The sequence below is a fragment of the Molossus molossus genome, unplaced genomic scaffold (assembly GCF_014108415.1).
Source record: "Molossus molossus isolate mMolMol1 unplaced genomic scaffold, mMolMol1.p scaffold_m16_p_10, whole genome shotgun sequence".
NCBI lineage: Eukaryota > Metazoa > Chordata > Mammalia > Chiroptera > Molossidae > Molossus > Molossus molossus.
Window position 1 is genome coordinate 12,506,094 of NW_023425345.1, and position 16,038 is coordinate 12,522,131.

The 16,038-nt window shown below is 37.7% G+C and overlaps 1 protein-coding gene across 2 annotated transcripts in view; it reads right to left on the reverse strand.

Moving 5' to 3' along the window:
- Positions 1-7,157: 7,157 nt before the first annotated feature.
- Positions 7,158-16,038, reverse strand: part of HCFC2 (host cell factor C2) — a 45,991-nt gene continuing 37,110 nt past the window's right edge. Inside the window, exons 15-16 of one of the 2 annotated variants that reach the window (XM_036251470.1) lie at positions 15,360-15,645; positions 7,158-7,254 (exon numbers count right to left, since the gene is read on the reverse strand). In XM_036251470.1, the coding sequence (XP_036107363.1) occupies positions 7,250-7,254; positions 15,360-15,645 (291 nt within the window). In that variant the 3' untranslated portion in view covers positions 7,158-7,249. Of the gene's footprint in view, positions 7,255-15,148; positions 15,646-16,038 lie in introns of those variants that run through there. The other variant, XM_036251469.1, reaches the window with a different exon arrangement.

A 16,038-nucleotide genomic window follows, 5' to 3' on the forward strand; every position in this document is an offset into this window, starting at 1 on the left:
AAAATGTCCTTGGGTTAGGATAAAAAAAAAAACAGACTAGCTTTTGGTGTAGATCTTACCCAGTATCACGTATTTGAGTGACTCAGAAGTATATTTTATTTTTTAAATTTTTTATCCTCACCCGAGGACATTTTTTGTTCAGATAGAGTGGGAGGGAGAGAGGAAGAGAGAGAGAGAGAGAGAGAGAGAGAGAGAGAGAGAGAGAGAGAGAGAGAGAAACATTGACATGAAAGGGACACATCGACCAACCAGGGCTGGGGACAAACTGCAACCGAGGTACGCGCCCTTAGTAGGAACTGAACTCGGATCTCTCTGGATCGCAGGCCGACACTCTCAGAAGTATATTTTATCACATAAAGCAACAAATACTGTCTTGTTTCAAAGTGTTCATAAAATAACTTTCCCTAAGAGAAAAAAAATACATATTTTAAAAAAATCTTGAACAACAAGATTTCACTTTTAGCAAATGGTAGAAGCCTTTTTTCCCCCATGTTTCATGTCTAATTGCTAACTGCTGTAGAAATTCTTTTAGTAGAAGCTTCAAAATTATATTCAGTTAGCATTATTAAAGGTAACTGGTATCCCTTTAACCCACCAAGGCAATCCAGAAAACAGGCAAAGAGGCATGTTTTTGAAGAAAGGAAAATATTAAATATTATACTGTAGGTGAAAAGGAAATAAGAAATTGCTTAAAATAGCATCATCCCCACATTAAGCAGGTGAAAGTCTCTCTGCAGTCAAGTGTCTCCAGTATAATGAGGTAGTGAGGGGTTAGATAGGAGCTACTAAAGAAGCTATAGCCTCAAGGCTGTGTTTTTATTTATACCTGATTTTAAGGATTTTAAAACCATAAGGCAGAATCCCTTCAAAGCATGTGCCACAGGTGGCACTGGGAGGGAGTCATTTCTCTGGCTTCTGGTCGTTACTTTCAAGATGCCGAATAGTACAGTTACAGCCCTCTCTGACTTACCTCCAGAAACAGATTTCTTTTGCACTGCATATTAAATGATACTTGTGCAACGCAATGTGTTATAAGAACTCCTATGCAAGGTTAATGCCAGCAAGTGTGCCCAAAAAGTAAAGTCAGTGGTGGCTCTGTCTGTAGTAACCTCTGATGGCCATGGGTTAGTTTTAGGGGGTGGAAGTTATAAGTTGATAGGTAACTCCTACATCTTCCACAAAAATACATAAGATTAAAAAATTTGGACACAGCATAAACTTTTGCCTCTTTAAGTGTAAGTTAGGTCTTCTTTGAGTGTTCTCTAGAACAAAATAACAATTTTGTGTCTTACTTTTGCACCTGTTTTCCAGAGTTCAGTTTCAGAGGACGTGTGAATGAAAAGATATTTTTGAACCTTAAATGTTGGGTAATTGATGGAAAACAAGTTGTTGGGCAAAGATAAGTCATCACAGACAGTGCCTTTCAGCCAGGACAGGTTTGCCCAGAGGTTTATTCATGCATATATAATCCTAATGCTAGGTTTACAAGAAACCAAATCCTTTTTTCAGGCCAAAGCAATGACTAATCAAAGAACACAAAGGAGTAATATTTGGACTAACAGCCATTTAAGGAAATGGCTGAGCTGTTTCTTTGGAGAAAGAATACAACTTTAAAAAAATGATTTCTTGTCCTGGCCAGTTTGGCTCAGCGGTTAGAGCGTCGGCCTGTGGTCCAGAGAGACCCGGGTTCAGTTCCTGCTAAGGGCACATACCTCGGTTGCAATTTGTCCCCAGCCCTGGTTGGTTGCGGAGGTGGCAGCGACTTGATGTGTCCCTTTCATGTCGATGTTTCTCTCTCTTCCTCTCTCTCCCTCCCACTCTATCTGAACAAAAAAGGGAAAAATGTCCTCAGGTGAGGATTAAAAAAAAAAAAGATTTCTTTCTGTACATTTCTAAGCTTGCAAGTAGCAGTTGCATAAGAGTGCTATCATTTTGTGTGTTTTTTAAAAAATATTTTCTTTACTGATGTTAGAGAAAGAGGAAGGGAGAAATAGAAACATCGATAAGAGAGAATATCTATTGGCCGCCTCTTGCACGCCCCCCACAGGGGATGGGGCCCACAACCCAGGCATGTGCCCTGACCGGAAATCAAACCAGCAACCTCTTGGTGCATGGGTCGACGCTCAACCACTGAGCCACACCGGCTGGGCAAGAGTACTATCTTGCAGGACAGTATAAAGCAGAGAGCTTGGCACCCTGCAATTCTGTATAGACTACAAACTACCATGTTTCCTACTTATATCAATGCCAAAGTAAAGCAAAATTTTAATTTAGACTTCATTTCCCATTGTAAGGCAGTCTAGATACCCGCAATAACTCTCAGTTCACCAAACCAAATGCTGGATAAAATATAAACAATGCAAAGTAATAATAATACATAATATCTTTTAAAATGTTAAAATATATCACTGAGTTGACATGAGAGTAAGTCATCACAAAACTCTAAAACTGAAGTGAAAATATGAAACCTGTGAGGTAATTCTGTTCAACTCTGGAAACCGTGAAACAGCGGTCGGGGGGGGGGGGGGGAGTTTGAATCTAAAGCCTGAGGCTCCCTGGAGTCTAGAAGGGCCACCACAGAGAAGTGTCCATTTCGGTGCTGGGTGGAGAGGGATGAATCACCAACACCCTCAAGTTCACACAGGCCAGCCCTCAAGGTTTGTGATCTGAAATCCCAGAACCTTCAAGCTGATAGTGTTTTCAGGTTGGTAGCCCCACAGTGTCTGGCAGAGCAAATTCTCTCAAAGATCTCAATTTCAGTCCATGCTTCAGTTCCTATTTTCCAAGGAAAATAAGTTTAAAATATCACTGAACTCAAAGGAATATGGCACTACGAGTGAAAACAGTTTATACAACAGTGGCTCACCCACAAAGACTCTACAGGAGAAAGTAATGATGGGTAAAGGAACAGAAGCATGGAAAATAGGAACAATGAGCAAAAGATTACACAGAGAGCAAACAAGGAGATTTGTAAACCACATAGACTCATAAGAAAAAATATAATTAAAAAGAAAGACTTGGCCAAGTGGCTCAGTTGGTTGGAGTGTCATCCCATACACCAGAAGGTTGTGGGTTCAATCATTCCCAGTCAGGGCACATAACTAGGCTGTGGGTTTGATTCCCGGTCAGGGAACATACGGGAGGCCACAATTCAATGTTTCTATCTCACATCAATGTTTCTCTCCCTCTCTCTCTCTGAAAAAATAATAACATCTTCCAGGGGGGATTTAAAAAGAAAAGAAAAAAACCAACAAACAGAGAGAAAAAATAATAATAATAAAGACAACACAAAGGGGGGAAAGTGGATCAAAACTAAACAAAAAACCCCAAGACAATTTATTATGAGGACCTAGAAATAAACCCAACTTATATTTGTAATAACAATAAACACAAATGTACAAAATTACCCAGTTAAAACGATTCTCTTTGGTCTTTTAAGGGTGTCTGCTGCAAATTCAAAATATAAAACCAAAGAAATCTAAGACATTCAGATAAAGACCAACCCAAATCTTGCTATAGTAATAAACAAAACTAAGGCAAGAAGCATTCATAGAGACAGAGTCACTGCATGATTATAAAGGCTTCAGTTCACCAGGGAAGATGGAATACTAAATTAATATGCATCTAATAATAAAGCCAAAAAAGAAAGCAAGCAAATGATGACAACTTCAAGAGACACTGAGATCTTCAAGAGATAATGAAATCTTGAGACTTCAGGAAATAAGCCAAGTTAAGGTGAATCAGTACAGAGAAGATCTGCACAGCACAACTGACAAGTCTGATCTAATGGACACTGGACTCCACAGCTGGGGAATACACATTCAAGTAGAAGTGGAACACGTATGAAAACTGATCACATGACAAATCATAAAGGTATTCTCAAATTTCAGAAAACTGAAACCTTATAGCTCATATTTTCTGGCAAAATAAAGATTAAAACAAATATTAACACTTCAGTCCCCGGCATCTCCACCAAGAAACAAATAACTATAACACACCTGGCATTTGGGAATAACTTTAAAATGAACTAATGGAGCCCTGGCCCATTTGGCTCAGTGGTTAAAGCATTGGCCCACGGACCAGAGAGTCCCGGGTTCGGTTCCCACTGGGGGCACATACCTCGGTTGCAGTTTATCCCTGGCCTTGGTTGGGGTCATGTGGGTGGCAGCCAGTCGATGTGTCTCTCACATCGGTGTTTCTCTTTCTCTCTCCCTCCCACTCTATCTGAAGATAAATGCAAAAGTGTCCTCTGGTGAGGATAAAAAAATAAAATGAACTAATGGATTAAATATTCAAAGCCCTGGAATGATTAATTTTTTTTTAAAGAAGGCGCAAATAAACTAACAGGAATGAGAAAGAGTCATAACTACAGATGCTGTAGGAACTAAAAAGGTAGATAATATGGCTAATTTCATATAAAAAATGTTAAACTAAGATGAAATGGAGAAATCACTAGAAAAAAAATCAAAACTGATTCTGCACGCTTGGTTCGGCAGTATATAAAAAAAACTCACTATAAAACCCTAATGATGCTATAACTCCTGACCAAGCAGTGGTTAAAATTCTTCTCTTAATGACAAATGGCTTTAAAGACAAGGTCCAATTTGATACTCTTCCAGAAAATTGAAAAACTCATTTTATGTGGTTAGTCTAACCTTGACACCACAACCAGACATGAAAGGAGTATTACAGGCCGATTTTACTCACCAATATAGGCGCAAATATCCTAAACAAAACATTGGCCAATTGAGTCCAGCAATGTATTAAAATGCATGAGCGTGCACACGCCCATGACCAAGTTAAGTTTATCCTAGGAATTAAGGATTGGTTGAATATTTTAGAAAGTCAACTGTAAGCCCAGCAGGTGTGGCTCAGTGGTTGAGTGTTGACCTATGCACCAAGAGGTTGCCAGTTCGATTCCTGGTCAGGGCACATGCCCAGGTTGTGGGCCCAATCCCCAGTGGGGGGCATGCAGGAGGCGGCCAATCGATGTTCTCTCTCATCAATGTTTCCATCTCTCTCTCCCTCTCCCTTCCTCTCTAAAATCAATAAAAGAAAAAAAACTACTTAAAAAAAGTTAACTACTATAATTTTATACATTAATATTAAAAAGAAAACAATTCCACCATTTAAATAGATGATAAAAAGCAATAAAATTCAATATCCATTCTTAATAAAACTATTAGCAAACTAGAATCAGAAGGGAATCTCCTTAACTCGGTAAAGGCCTTTTGTGGGGGAATGGGGGGAATACTGAATTGAAATGTTGAAAGCAGTCCCTTTAAATCAGGGTTAAGACATGGATGTTCATTATCAGTTCTTTTTGACTATACTGCAGGTCCTAGCCAGTGCATAAATTTAAGAAGAAATTTTAAAAATATGTTTTTAATGATTTTTAGAGAGAAATAAAGAAACATCAACGTGAGAAACATTGATCGGCTGTCTCCTGCACGCCCCCCTATTGGGGATTGAGCCCGCAACCTGGGCATGTGCCCTGACTGGGAATCAAACCGGAACCTCTCAGTCCACAGGATGACGCTTAATCCACTGAGCCACACTGGCCAGTCAGAAGAAATTTTTAAAAAGGTATAAGGATCAGAAAGGAAGAAAACTTCACTATTTGCAGATGATTATATAAAAAATCCAAAAGAACGTCTAGATACATTATTAAAACTAATAAAAGTTTAGCATGGTTGCTGGATCCAAAATCAACACATAGCAACAATATATCTATAATCAGCAACAACCAGTTAGAATAGAAAGTATAATTTTTAAAAACTTACCACAGCATTTAAAAAATACAAAACTCCTACAAAGAAATCTAATGTAAGACATGAAGGCTTTTATGGAGAAAAATTATTAAAGTTTATTGACAGATATTAAAAGACCAAATAAATGGAGAGACATACAATGTTTTTGGCTAGGAAGACTCATTATTGAAAAGATAAATCAATTTTCTCCAAGTCGGTCAACAGATTCAATACAATTACAAAAGATAATACACAAATTGGGAGAAGATATATGCAACATGTTTCAATAACAAAGGATTGGTATCTGGAATATATAAAGAAATCATATGAATCAATGAAAAAAGACACACACCCAACAGAAAAATGGGCAAAAGACATGAATAGGTATTTCACAGAAGAGGAAACATTTTTATATATGGGGGAAAAAATACATTTCATTAGTAATCAGGGAAATGCGAACTAAACCCACAGATACAATAGCCATCCAACTGACAAGTATGAAAGACAGTCAAGACCAAGGGGCTAAGATGTGGAGAGAGGCCCCTCAACCACGCCAGTGGGAGTGAGAACTGGGCCAAGTGCTTTAGAAAACAGTTCAGTGTGGCTGAGTAAAACCTGCTTCTTAGAGCAGTGGTTCTCAAATTTTTGGTCTTAGGACCTCTTTACATCCTTGAAAATTACTGAGGATCTCAAATTGCTGTTGTTCACATGGGTTATATTTATCAACATTTGCTATCAGATATTAAGAGACATTTTCAAAACACAAAAATACCCAAGTACACACCTGATTAGCTGTCAGCATGATGATGTCACCATAAATCTGGAAAACATTTAAACTCGTGAAGAATGAACGTGAAAAGGACAAATAATGTCTTAGTATTTTAAATAATTTTGTCCTCACAGACCCCCTTAGAGGTCCCTGGACCACACTTTGAAAACAACTGCCCTAGAGCAACTCTTGCACATGTGCCACGAGGATACATGTACAAGAATTCATTCATTCCTCAAATCTATGTGGAGCATCTACCATGTGCCAGGCTTTGTTCTAGACATTGTGAAGGTCTAAACAGACAAGATCCCTGCCCACACGGAGCTTACATTGTAACTGGGAGAATGTTTATAGCAGTATTATTGGTAATGGCAAAAAACTGGAAAGAACCCACATCTCCATGAACAGAACAGCTACATTGTGGTATAGTCATGAAATGGAACACTATACAGAAGTGAAAACAAATGAAATACAGTTACATGCATAAACATGAATGGGAATCTCAAAAACCGTTGTTGGAAAAAAGTCACAAGAATACATACTGCATAACAACACTTACATAACGGCCAGAAACAGTCAAATCTAAACAACATATTAGGGATACAGACACAGATGGTATAAGCATAAATAAAAACATGGGAATTACTAACAAAAAATTCAGAATGATGTTTACCTCATATGGTGTGTGTGGACAATGGAGGATTCTAGGCATCTGAGGATGTTCTAGTTCTTAAGCTGATGGTTGAGCATATGCATGATCATTTATTTCACAACAAATATAAAAGAAAAAAGGTATAAGGTTATGTAATGCATAATTTCATCAACAAAGAAAGGGAACATCTCCCCACCGTTTAAGCCGCTGCTGTGCACTGCAAATGAGCCCACTATTGTAACTGGTGGGGAAGAAGTACACGATCATGTGAAAAAAGGAATGAGCATGGGCGATTCCTCACAGAGGTTAACTGAGCTACCATAGGGTCAGGATCCTACAAGATTCTATTATAAGCAGTGTTACAGTACTACTCTGCAAGTAGTCTCGGAGTCACTGGGATCATTCTGGTGAACTAGTTACTTTTCACTGGGTATAATTATTTGTATAAAGCAAGAATAAAATGATGGATGGTGCCAAGTCCAAAGTAAACTGACAATGCCTTGGCCGGTTTGGCTCAGTGGTTGGAGCATCGACCTGCGGACCAGAGAGTCCCGGGTTCAGTTCCCGCTGGGGCACGTACAAAAAAAAAACCCAAAGTAAACTGGCAAGGACACCGCCTCCTTACTGAAATCTGTTGACTTTCGAAAGTACAAATTCCCTTTGGCACATTCTTCCAATAATGCATTTATGTGTTAAGTAATCCAAAAACACAGAAAGTGCACAGCTATCGACAGTTTCTCCACATCGATCGGTCACAGGTGCCAGGCTGGTCACACAAATGTCATAAACAATTTTGCAATCATGTCTTTTGCCAAGGTCATCACTGGCAGTAACACTTTGTGGATTAAACAAGACACAATTAAGGTGCAATTTCTCCTGATTCAGGGTATTAGCTCTCAATTTCAGTATACAATTTAAAAATCTGAAAGAAAGAAAAAGATCTTGATACATTTGCTCTATCCCCTGTACCCAAGAAGGGCAGGCTCAAGTTATAACCTCGAGTTAGGGAGTTCTTGCAAGAGGTAGACCAAGCCCAGCAGCAAACGGCTGGCAAACCACTCTCTGGAAATGGGGAAGTAGAAAGTAGATATCTCAGGTCCAGTTTCCCCAACTGGGTCTAACACAAGGGTGTCAACTCATCAGAAAGTTCCAGACACTGCTATAGCTATTTTTAAAAATCTCAGGCGGCTTCAAATCTTGCCCTATTTAAGCTGGAATGGGCAATGCCACCAGGGGGTGCTAGCCTGCAATTGATAGCAAGATGATTTTGGACCATCAGTTGGACCTTCAAAACAATGCCCACTCTCTTACAAGCTCTGCTCCCACGAGGGGCACACACACCCTTTTGTTATACTGGATGGCAATTATCACACCTGTGGCTGTTCCCTCCCTCTCTTATAAAGAAGAGAGAAGGAGGAGGGAACTTTTCCCAAGTTCTCAGAGAACGTCTACTCTATCTCCCAGGAGAGGAGCAGGAATGGGTAATACTCTTGGTCAGAGCTGGACATCTATTGGACCATGACTTACTAGTGGAAAGAGTTAACTCTATGTCCAAAAACAAACAGCAGCTGCTACCTTTTATTTTTAACTTGTGTATGCTCAGACACAGAGGGTTCTTTCTCTTTGTACTTTCCTCAATCCTTATGCTGAGGGATGAATGAAATCTCCTTTAGCTTCTTGTCTCTGGGTGGTAAGGAGACCAGGGAGGTGGAGTGGATAGGATAAGGAGCCATTTCCTTCTCTGTTACAGCTTTCATACTGATATGCCACTATTCATACTTTTTACACTTGTATCTTCAGAGGTTGTATGTAAACACCCTGACATCTCTGAGTACTCTGCAAAGACTTCTTGCTGAACCAGGCAAAAAAATCAAATCAGGAGATAGGAAATCCTTCTGTTGCCTTCACAGCCTCATACCTATGACTTCCTAGCCTTTTCTCTATTCAAAGCCAAAGGCTTCATAACTTTGTATTCTCAAGACTTTTGAATTTGAAGTACTGGCATGAGCAGTAGTCAGACTGTGAATGTGATAAAACTTTAAGTCACTTGCTCAATTCAAGTTATCCAAGATACCAACTATACAAAACAAAAGAACCTGATCACACTCATTTCCAGATGCCTTTGCCGAGAGTAACCGTCCCACAAGTGGGCATTTTCCTGATTCTAGTTCTGGAGAGGTCAGAAAAGAAGCAAATGGATACTAAGAAGATAAATTTATTTTGAACAAGGAGACTGGTATCCTTGCATTTTATAGCCTTTTCTTTCTTCATTCAGTTTGTGGAATTTATTGTTTCTACCCAGAATGCTGTAGTTCATGTTTTTTAATCCATGCATGATAAAAAATAAAAAAAAAAGTCTTTTTGTGAGTTACAGGAATATATAAGTATAGGGATTCCCAACTGTAACTGGGAAAATTGGAAGGAAAGTTGTGCCAATGTTATTTTGTTTTCCAGTAGTGTAAGCACCCTTTGTCCCACAAGCTCAGAGATGACAACAGTGCCCTGACTTGATATGTGTCAGAATCCAGGGTGGTTCTAATGCTAGTTCTAGTGTGTTCTGTGTCCTCCAGCAGTTCCCTGTGCTTAAGTATTACAAGTACATAGTGTTTTCCAATGTTAGACAATTTCCTATATGGAAATCTGAAGATTAACTTTGAAAATAGTCTTAGCTCACTCTCCTGCTCATCCAATGTTAAAAATCATACTTCAGCAATCCCCACTGATTTCACTAAATGCTCAGATCTTTTTAGACCAAGGACTTCTTCTTGAGACCTATACATACCTATATTAAATCCCCTTTAGCCTAGTAAATATGTGACATATCCCTTATTTATCCCCAAACTTCTCCTAGGAACCTAAGTAGTAACAGCAGGACAGGAGAAGACAAAGCTGGAAATGACATTTCCTCCGAAGCCTTATCAAATCTGCTAAAAACTCCCTTTCAAAGCCTCCCTTCCATTTTGAGCCCAATTTGAGAAGGAGGAGTGAGAGTACGGAGAGATGTAAAGGCAATACCTTTTTTCAATAGTTTGTTAAAATATTTATTATCATTATTATTTTTATCCTTACCCAAGGACATTTTTCCATTTTTTGTTCAGATAGAGTGGGAGGGAGGGAGAGAGAGAGAAACACCGCACGACCAACCAGGGCCGGGGAAAAACTGCAACCAGGGCCGGGGACAAACTGCAACTGAGGTACATGCCCTTAGCGGGAACCGAACCCAGGTCTCTCTGGACTGCAGGCCAACGCTCTAACCGCTGCGCCAAACTGGCCAGGGCTGTTAAGATGTTTAAATGCAAGCTGAATGCGTGACATGGGAGAGACACAGAGACCCAGCCTCTGCCTCAGAGACGGACCATCTGACAGAGGGAAGGGACAATCCTAACCAATACGGGCACACAGTACAGAGGCTGCTGTGAAAGCAGGTTTAACAAAGGACAGTGGAGAACAAGACAAAGTGGTCAACTCCACCTGGAAACGGAGTATGTCAGGAGAGGCTTTATCAGGTTGGCAATATTCGACCTGAATCTTGAAAAAAAAAGGATGGGGTTCAGCAGGGGTGGCAAGGGGCTGGAAGGTGCATAAAGAAAGGCAGAGCACAGTATCACAGAAACTGTGCAAATGTCAGAGAGAGAGAGAGAGAGAGAGAGAGAGAGAGAGAGACAAAAGTTTCAAATGACAGGAGTAGTATAATCAAAGAATTCACTGCATTTGGGAAATGAGACGTTATCCCTGACCTTTGCTAGAGCCATTTTGATGCTGTAGCAGGACAGAAGCCTGGCTGCTGTGAGTTAAAAACGGGTGAAAAGCCTGGCTGGTGTGGCTCAGTGGACTGAGCGCCGTTCCATGGACTGAGAGGTCCCAGTTCCATCCCCGGTCAGGGCATATGCCGAGTTGCGGGCTGGATCCCCAGTAGGGGGCGTGCAGGAGGCAGCTAATCATGATTTCTCACATTCATGTTTCTATCTTTTTCTCCCTTCCTCTCTCTCTAAAAAATCAATAAAAACATATTTTTTAAAAATGGGTGAAAAGCGTAAGAAAAAAAACTGAGATTAAACAGATCTCACTTGTATCTGGAATCTAAAAAAAAGTTAGAACAAATGAATAAACAGGACAAAAAAGAAACAGACTCACAGATAACAGAGGACAAACTGATGGCTGCCAGGGGTGTGGACATGGGTGAAAGGTGAATGGGAATAAGAGGTACAAAATTCCAGTTATAAATTAATATGCCACGGGGATGTATAGTGTACAGCACAGGGAACAGTCAATTGTGTCCTAATGACTGCATGGTGACAGATGGGTACTACTTCTCTTGGTGATCACTTTGTAAGTTACATAAAGGTCAAAGCACTGTGTTGTACACCTGAAACTAATATAATATTGTAGGCCAACTATACTTTAAACAATGTAAAGAGTAAACAGAAAAGAGCTGACAAGTATAGACTGTTTTGGAGACATTTGCCTTTTTACTTTCAAACATACTAGTTCAACTACAGTTAGAGTTAGGCTTTACATTTCTATAACAAAACGACTCCCTAACACAATCCACTAACTTAAAAACAAGTTTTTAGCCACAATCCACTTTTTTAAAATCCTCACCGAGGGATATTTTTCTATTTCTCTTCAGATAGAGTAGGAGGAAGGGAGGGAGAGAAAGGGAGACAGAGAGAAACATCGATGTGTGAGAGACACATCAACTGGTTGCCTCCTGTACGACCCAACAGGGTCAGGGATAAACCGCAACGGAGGTATGTGCCCTTGACTGCAATCAAACCCACAACTCTTTGGTCCATAGGCCAATACTCTAACCGCTGAGCCAAACCAGCCAGGGCCACAATCCATTCTTTATGAACCTGCCTATTACTTTAAGTGACTAATATAAAAATCAACATTTCTACAGATTTACTCTGCTATCACTACTTTTTCTTTCATAAAGATCAAAATAAATAACACCTATAATTGGTTATAGTAGAAAAGGTGCTTTATTTTACATATCATTGGTACACAATACATAAAACTGCCTAAAATAAGTCTTGGAAAACATAACTGTCAGTTATACCTTAAGTGCTCAAAGACCAAGTCTATTTTGCAACTTACTTCATTTACGACCAGATGACTACAATAATTTTAAATACTAACAATTAACAATCTCTTCATATTCAACGTTACAAATGATTTTTATGCTACAAGTGCTGTAATTTTAAAAAATAAAGACATCTTCAGTTATAATAGACCACATCGCTAATCAGAACAAATCTTTGCTATTCTACAAGTCTTTGAAATAATGGATCAACAGTTTCACCTTCTTATAGATGATTATATTTATGTAATTGGGTTATAGGTCAAGGGGTGCCTTATACATATAATCAGATTATTTCCATTAAAAAAAAAATGTAGGTGAAAGTGAGTTTCTAATGCCCTATTTATAGTTAAAATGCCAGAAGTTTACTAAATCAAAATAAAACCAATTCAATATTTTAGAAAACATAATTCTAACAGCATGCAACATCAAAATCTTTTTTCTACATATGTGAATTGTTTACTCAGCTGGGAGATATAAAGAAACCAATTTAACTCAGTGTAAATGCTCTTATGACACCTGCATAACAAAGCCCACTGCTACTCAAAGGGATCTCCACCTACAAATATGCCAATCATAAGAAGTTAAATATACTTCTCTTATTTTTTACCCCAATCCATTCTAGTCATGAACACACAACTCAAAGATCTCTTATTAACATTCATGTCAAAGCCACAGAGATTTCTCAATGGCATCTTTCAGTTACCAGTCACTTATTAGAGAGAGAAATATGACTAGTACTTAAAGTATGAATGCCAAAAAATGGTAACAGATTCTGGGCTAACTCTCAAAGTAAAAACATTAGTTATTTTAACAAATCCCTTGGTAGAGAAAGAATGCCTTTCTCTCTAGAAAATAAGATAGATGTTAGAACCAAAGGTTCATATTCACCTCCTGGTCTAGAACAGTAGAGGCATATAAGCAAAGTTAACTAAACCAAATACTAAGTAGGTATAAATATGCACACTCAAACAAATACCCCATTTTTTGCTCAAAATCAGCTTATTCCTTGTCATTAAGAGAAGTGCTTCAAGATGCAAACTGCTAATTAATGTAGAGAATAAAGAGTTAAAAGCCAGATCTTTTTCTAATAAAGCAAACAGATCATTAAAATAATTGGGCTTGAAACATATTACTTACAACTTTCCATTCTTACTTTTTTATAACTAAACGCGCACACATACATAATAAACCCTAGCATATAATATGTGCAAAATTGCTTACCATTTATTTTAACTTTGGTTAAGTGTTTGTTTAGCCTATATCAGACACATTATGGAAGCTATACAAATGATTACAAACATAATAATGAGGTAAGTTAAAATTCTACTAGTGCAAAAAGCAAGCATATGCCAAAAGCAAAGCATATGAGTTAAACAGATGCAGAATGAAGCTCTCATCGAGGGAGGTGCTGGGATAACAAACCAGAGAAGCTCCTTGTAAACATTGTTTGTAAAGTACACATTTAAAGATTAAGGATTCATACAGCCACAAAAAAGGTATTCTAATAACACCAAAGTAGTGCATTTATTTTACCTTTAGAGTTTGGAAATCACTCATTACACATCTAACAATTTGCATATTTTCTTCAAGAGAAAATTAGTGAGACACATTAATTACAAATACTGTAGTATAAAAATCCCAGTTCTTTACAAAAATTATATATTAAAATATTCTATACACTTTAAATTAGTAACTGGAACATACATATATATCAATTCTGCACAATTAAATCTATCTTTGCTGGGAATATTATACATGAAGTTGGAGAACATAGCTACTCAGTCAACCTAAACTGGCATAAGGTTATATGGTATAAAAAAGACAGACCTGTGCCCCTGCATTAACTGCAGCACTTAGTTTGAAATATCTTTTCTGCCATTATTGCTCTGTATCTATTCCCAATTTGAACAGGCAGTGAAACCATAAAGTTCCTAAAAGGTTTAAAACAGGTTACCTGTAGCAAAGTATCCATAATGCCTATCTGCATCTTTAAGGTTGTAATGGAACCTGAGTAAGCTATCTAATGCTTATATTTCAGTTGTAAAAAAGTTTATACAATTTTGAGGTAAAAACAATGCAAAAATAAAACATTTAGAGCATTTACAAAAATCTTACAAATGTTTAAAACACTATTTCAAAATTTGTGTCCTTTTAAGGTGCTTCTTTCTTTCTGCAATAAGGGAGATATATACTTTAATTTTGAATTTTAAATTACGAATGTTTTAATTTCAGCAAAAGCAAAGTTAGGGCCATGACAACAAATGTTAAAATGTTCAGGGATATACTTTACTTGTGATAAGAGTATAGAATTTAAGTGCTGAAAGGGACCTTAAAGGTAAATTTTTAAAACTTCCTCATCTATTGACGAGGAAATTGAGGGCCAGATAAGTGCTTTGGCCAAAAATATTTTCCAATATATCACCCTGGTATGAATCAAGAAAACCCATTATATTTTGCCATCATTCTTGGAAAATAATAAAAATTCAAAAGCAGAGTTTCTGAACTTGTCTCTCTCTTCAATTTCATTAAGTTCTGTGCTAACTGTAGATAAACAAAGAAATCAAATGGCTGCTAAAATTAGTATCACAAATATTATCCAGTAGAAGATAGTTGTTGGAGGATCAGTGCTCATACACAATAAAGTTAGAGGGAATACTCGTAGACAGGCCTTTACAATGTAGAGAACATTTACTGTATAAGACAGCACACTGTACAGCCAGTTACTAGAATCACCTCAATAACTCTAGGATGACTGAGTTACATGGCCTTTATAAAATATATCCGGGTAATAATGCCTTCTAGCTTTTATCTTAATTTTACCATATTCTTTTATAAAAGAGCTAAAACTAAGAATCCATATACTATAACAAAGAATCCATATACTAATTCTCAGAGTCTTTGCTTCTTTTCTATTTTTATTTGGATCTAGAAGTGAGCAAATACATTTTAAGAATGACTTACAAATTCAAATTCATAACTGCCAGAAATACAAAGAATACTCTTTTAAATGACAAATCTTCATAACCAGTTACTAATAAATAATCATAATCACAATAGCTTTAGTAAAAACAATTTAATTTAAAGGTGCTTTTTTATTGTTACCTTGAAGCCATCGAACTTGTGTAGCTGGTCCATATCCCTTTTCATTCTTTGCTGATATCCTGAACACAATGGCAGGTCTGGATGTATAATCAATATGTGCATTTGCAAGTTGCCCAGCAGTCACTATACAGGATGTCTTAAGACCACAATAAATCCTCATAAACACAAGTTGACTTGGATTATCTTGTATTTGTGCTGTGCGAATCGCCAAGTAGGCTGAATATTCCAAAATATTTCCAGACGGTGAAGTTGGAGGTTCCCAGGAAAGGTGGATACCCTCAACATTCTTGAAGAGAGGAGAGAAAAAAACAGGTAAAAGTTCTGAAGTTTTCTCTACTATCACTTACGTTGATTCTATCTTTAGAACACAAAATGCTTTTTGCATTAGATGTTAGAACTTTTATTGCTGAGTTTTAAAAACCTACCTTAATTGAATATGCAATATTTAATTCATGCCCACTTTTCAAAAACTTAATTTGGCTTAAATGTCTGCCTGTACTATCCCAAGAAAGGGACTTTTCTTGCTTGAAAGCAGACATTTTCTTCTCTAAGGAGGGGCAGGACCTTAGGATAAAATGTAATCCAATTTCATGTATTTTATTAAAATTTTATAGCACAAACCTTTTGGTTCCATAATCAACAAGAACAAAATTAATATTAGGAAGCATACAGATTTCCC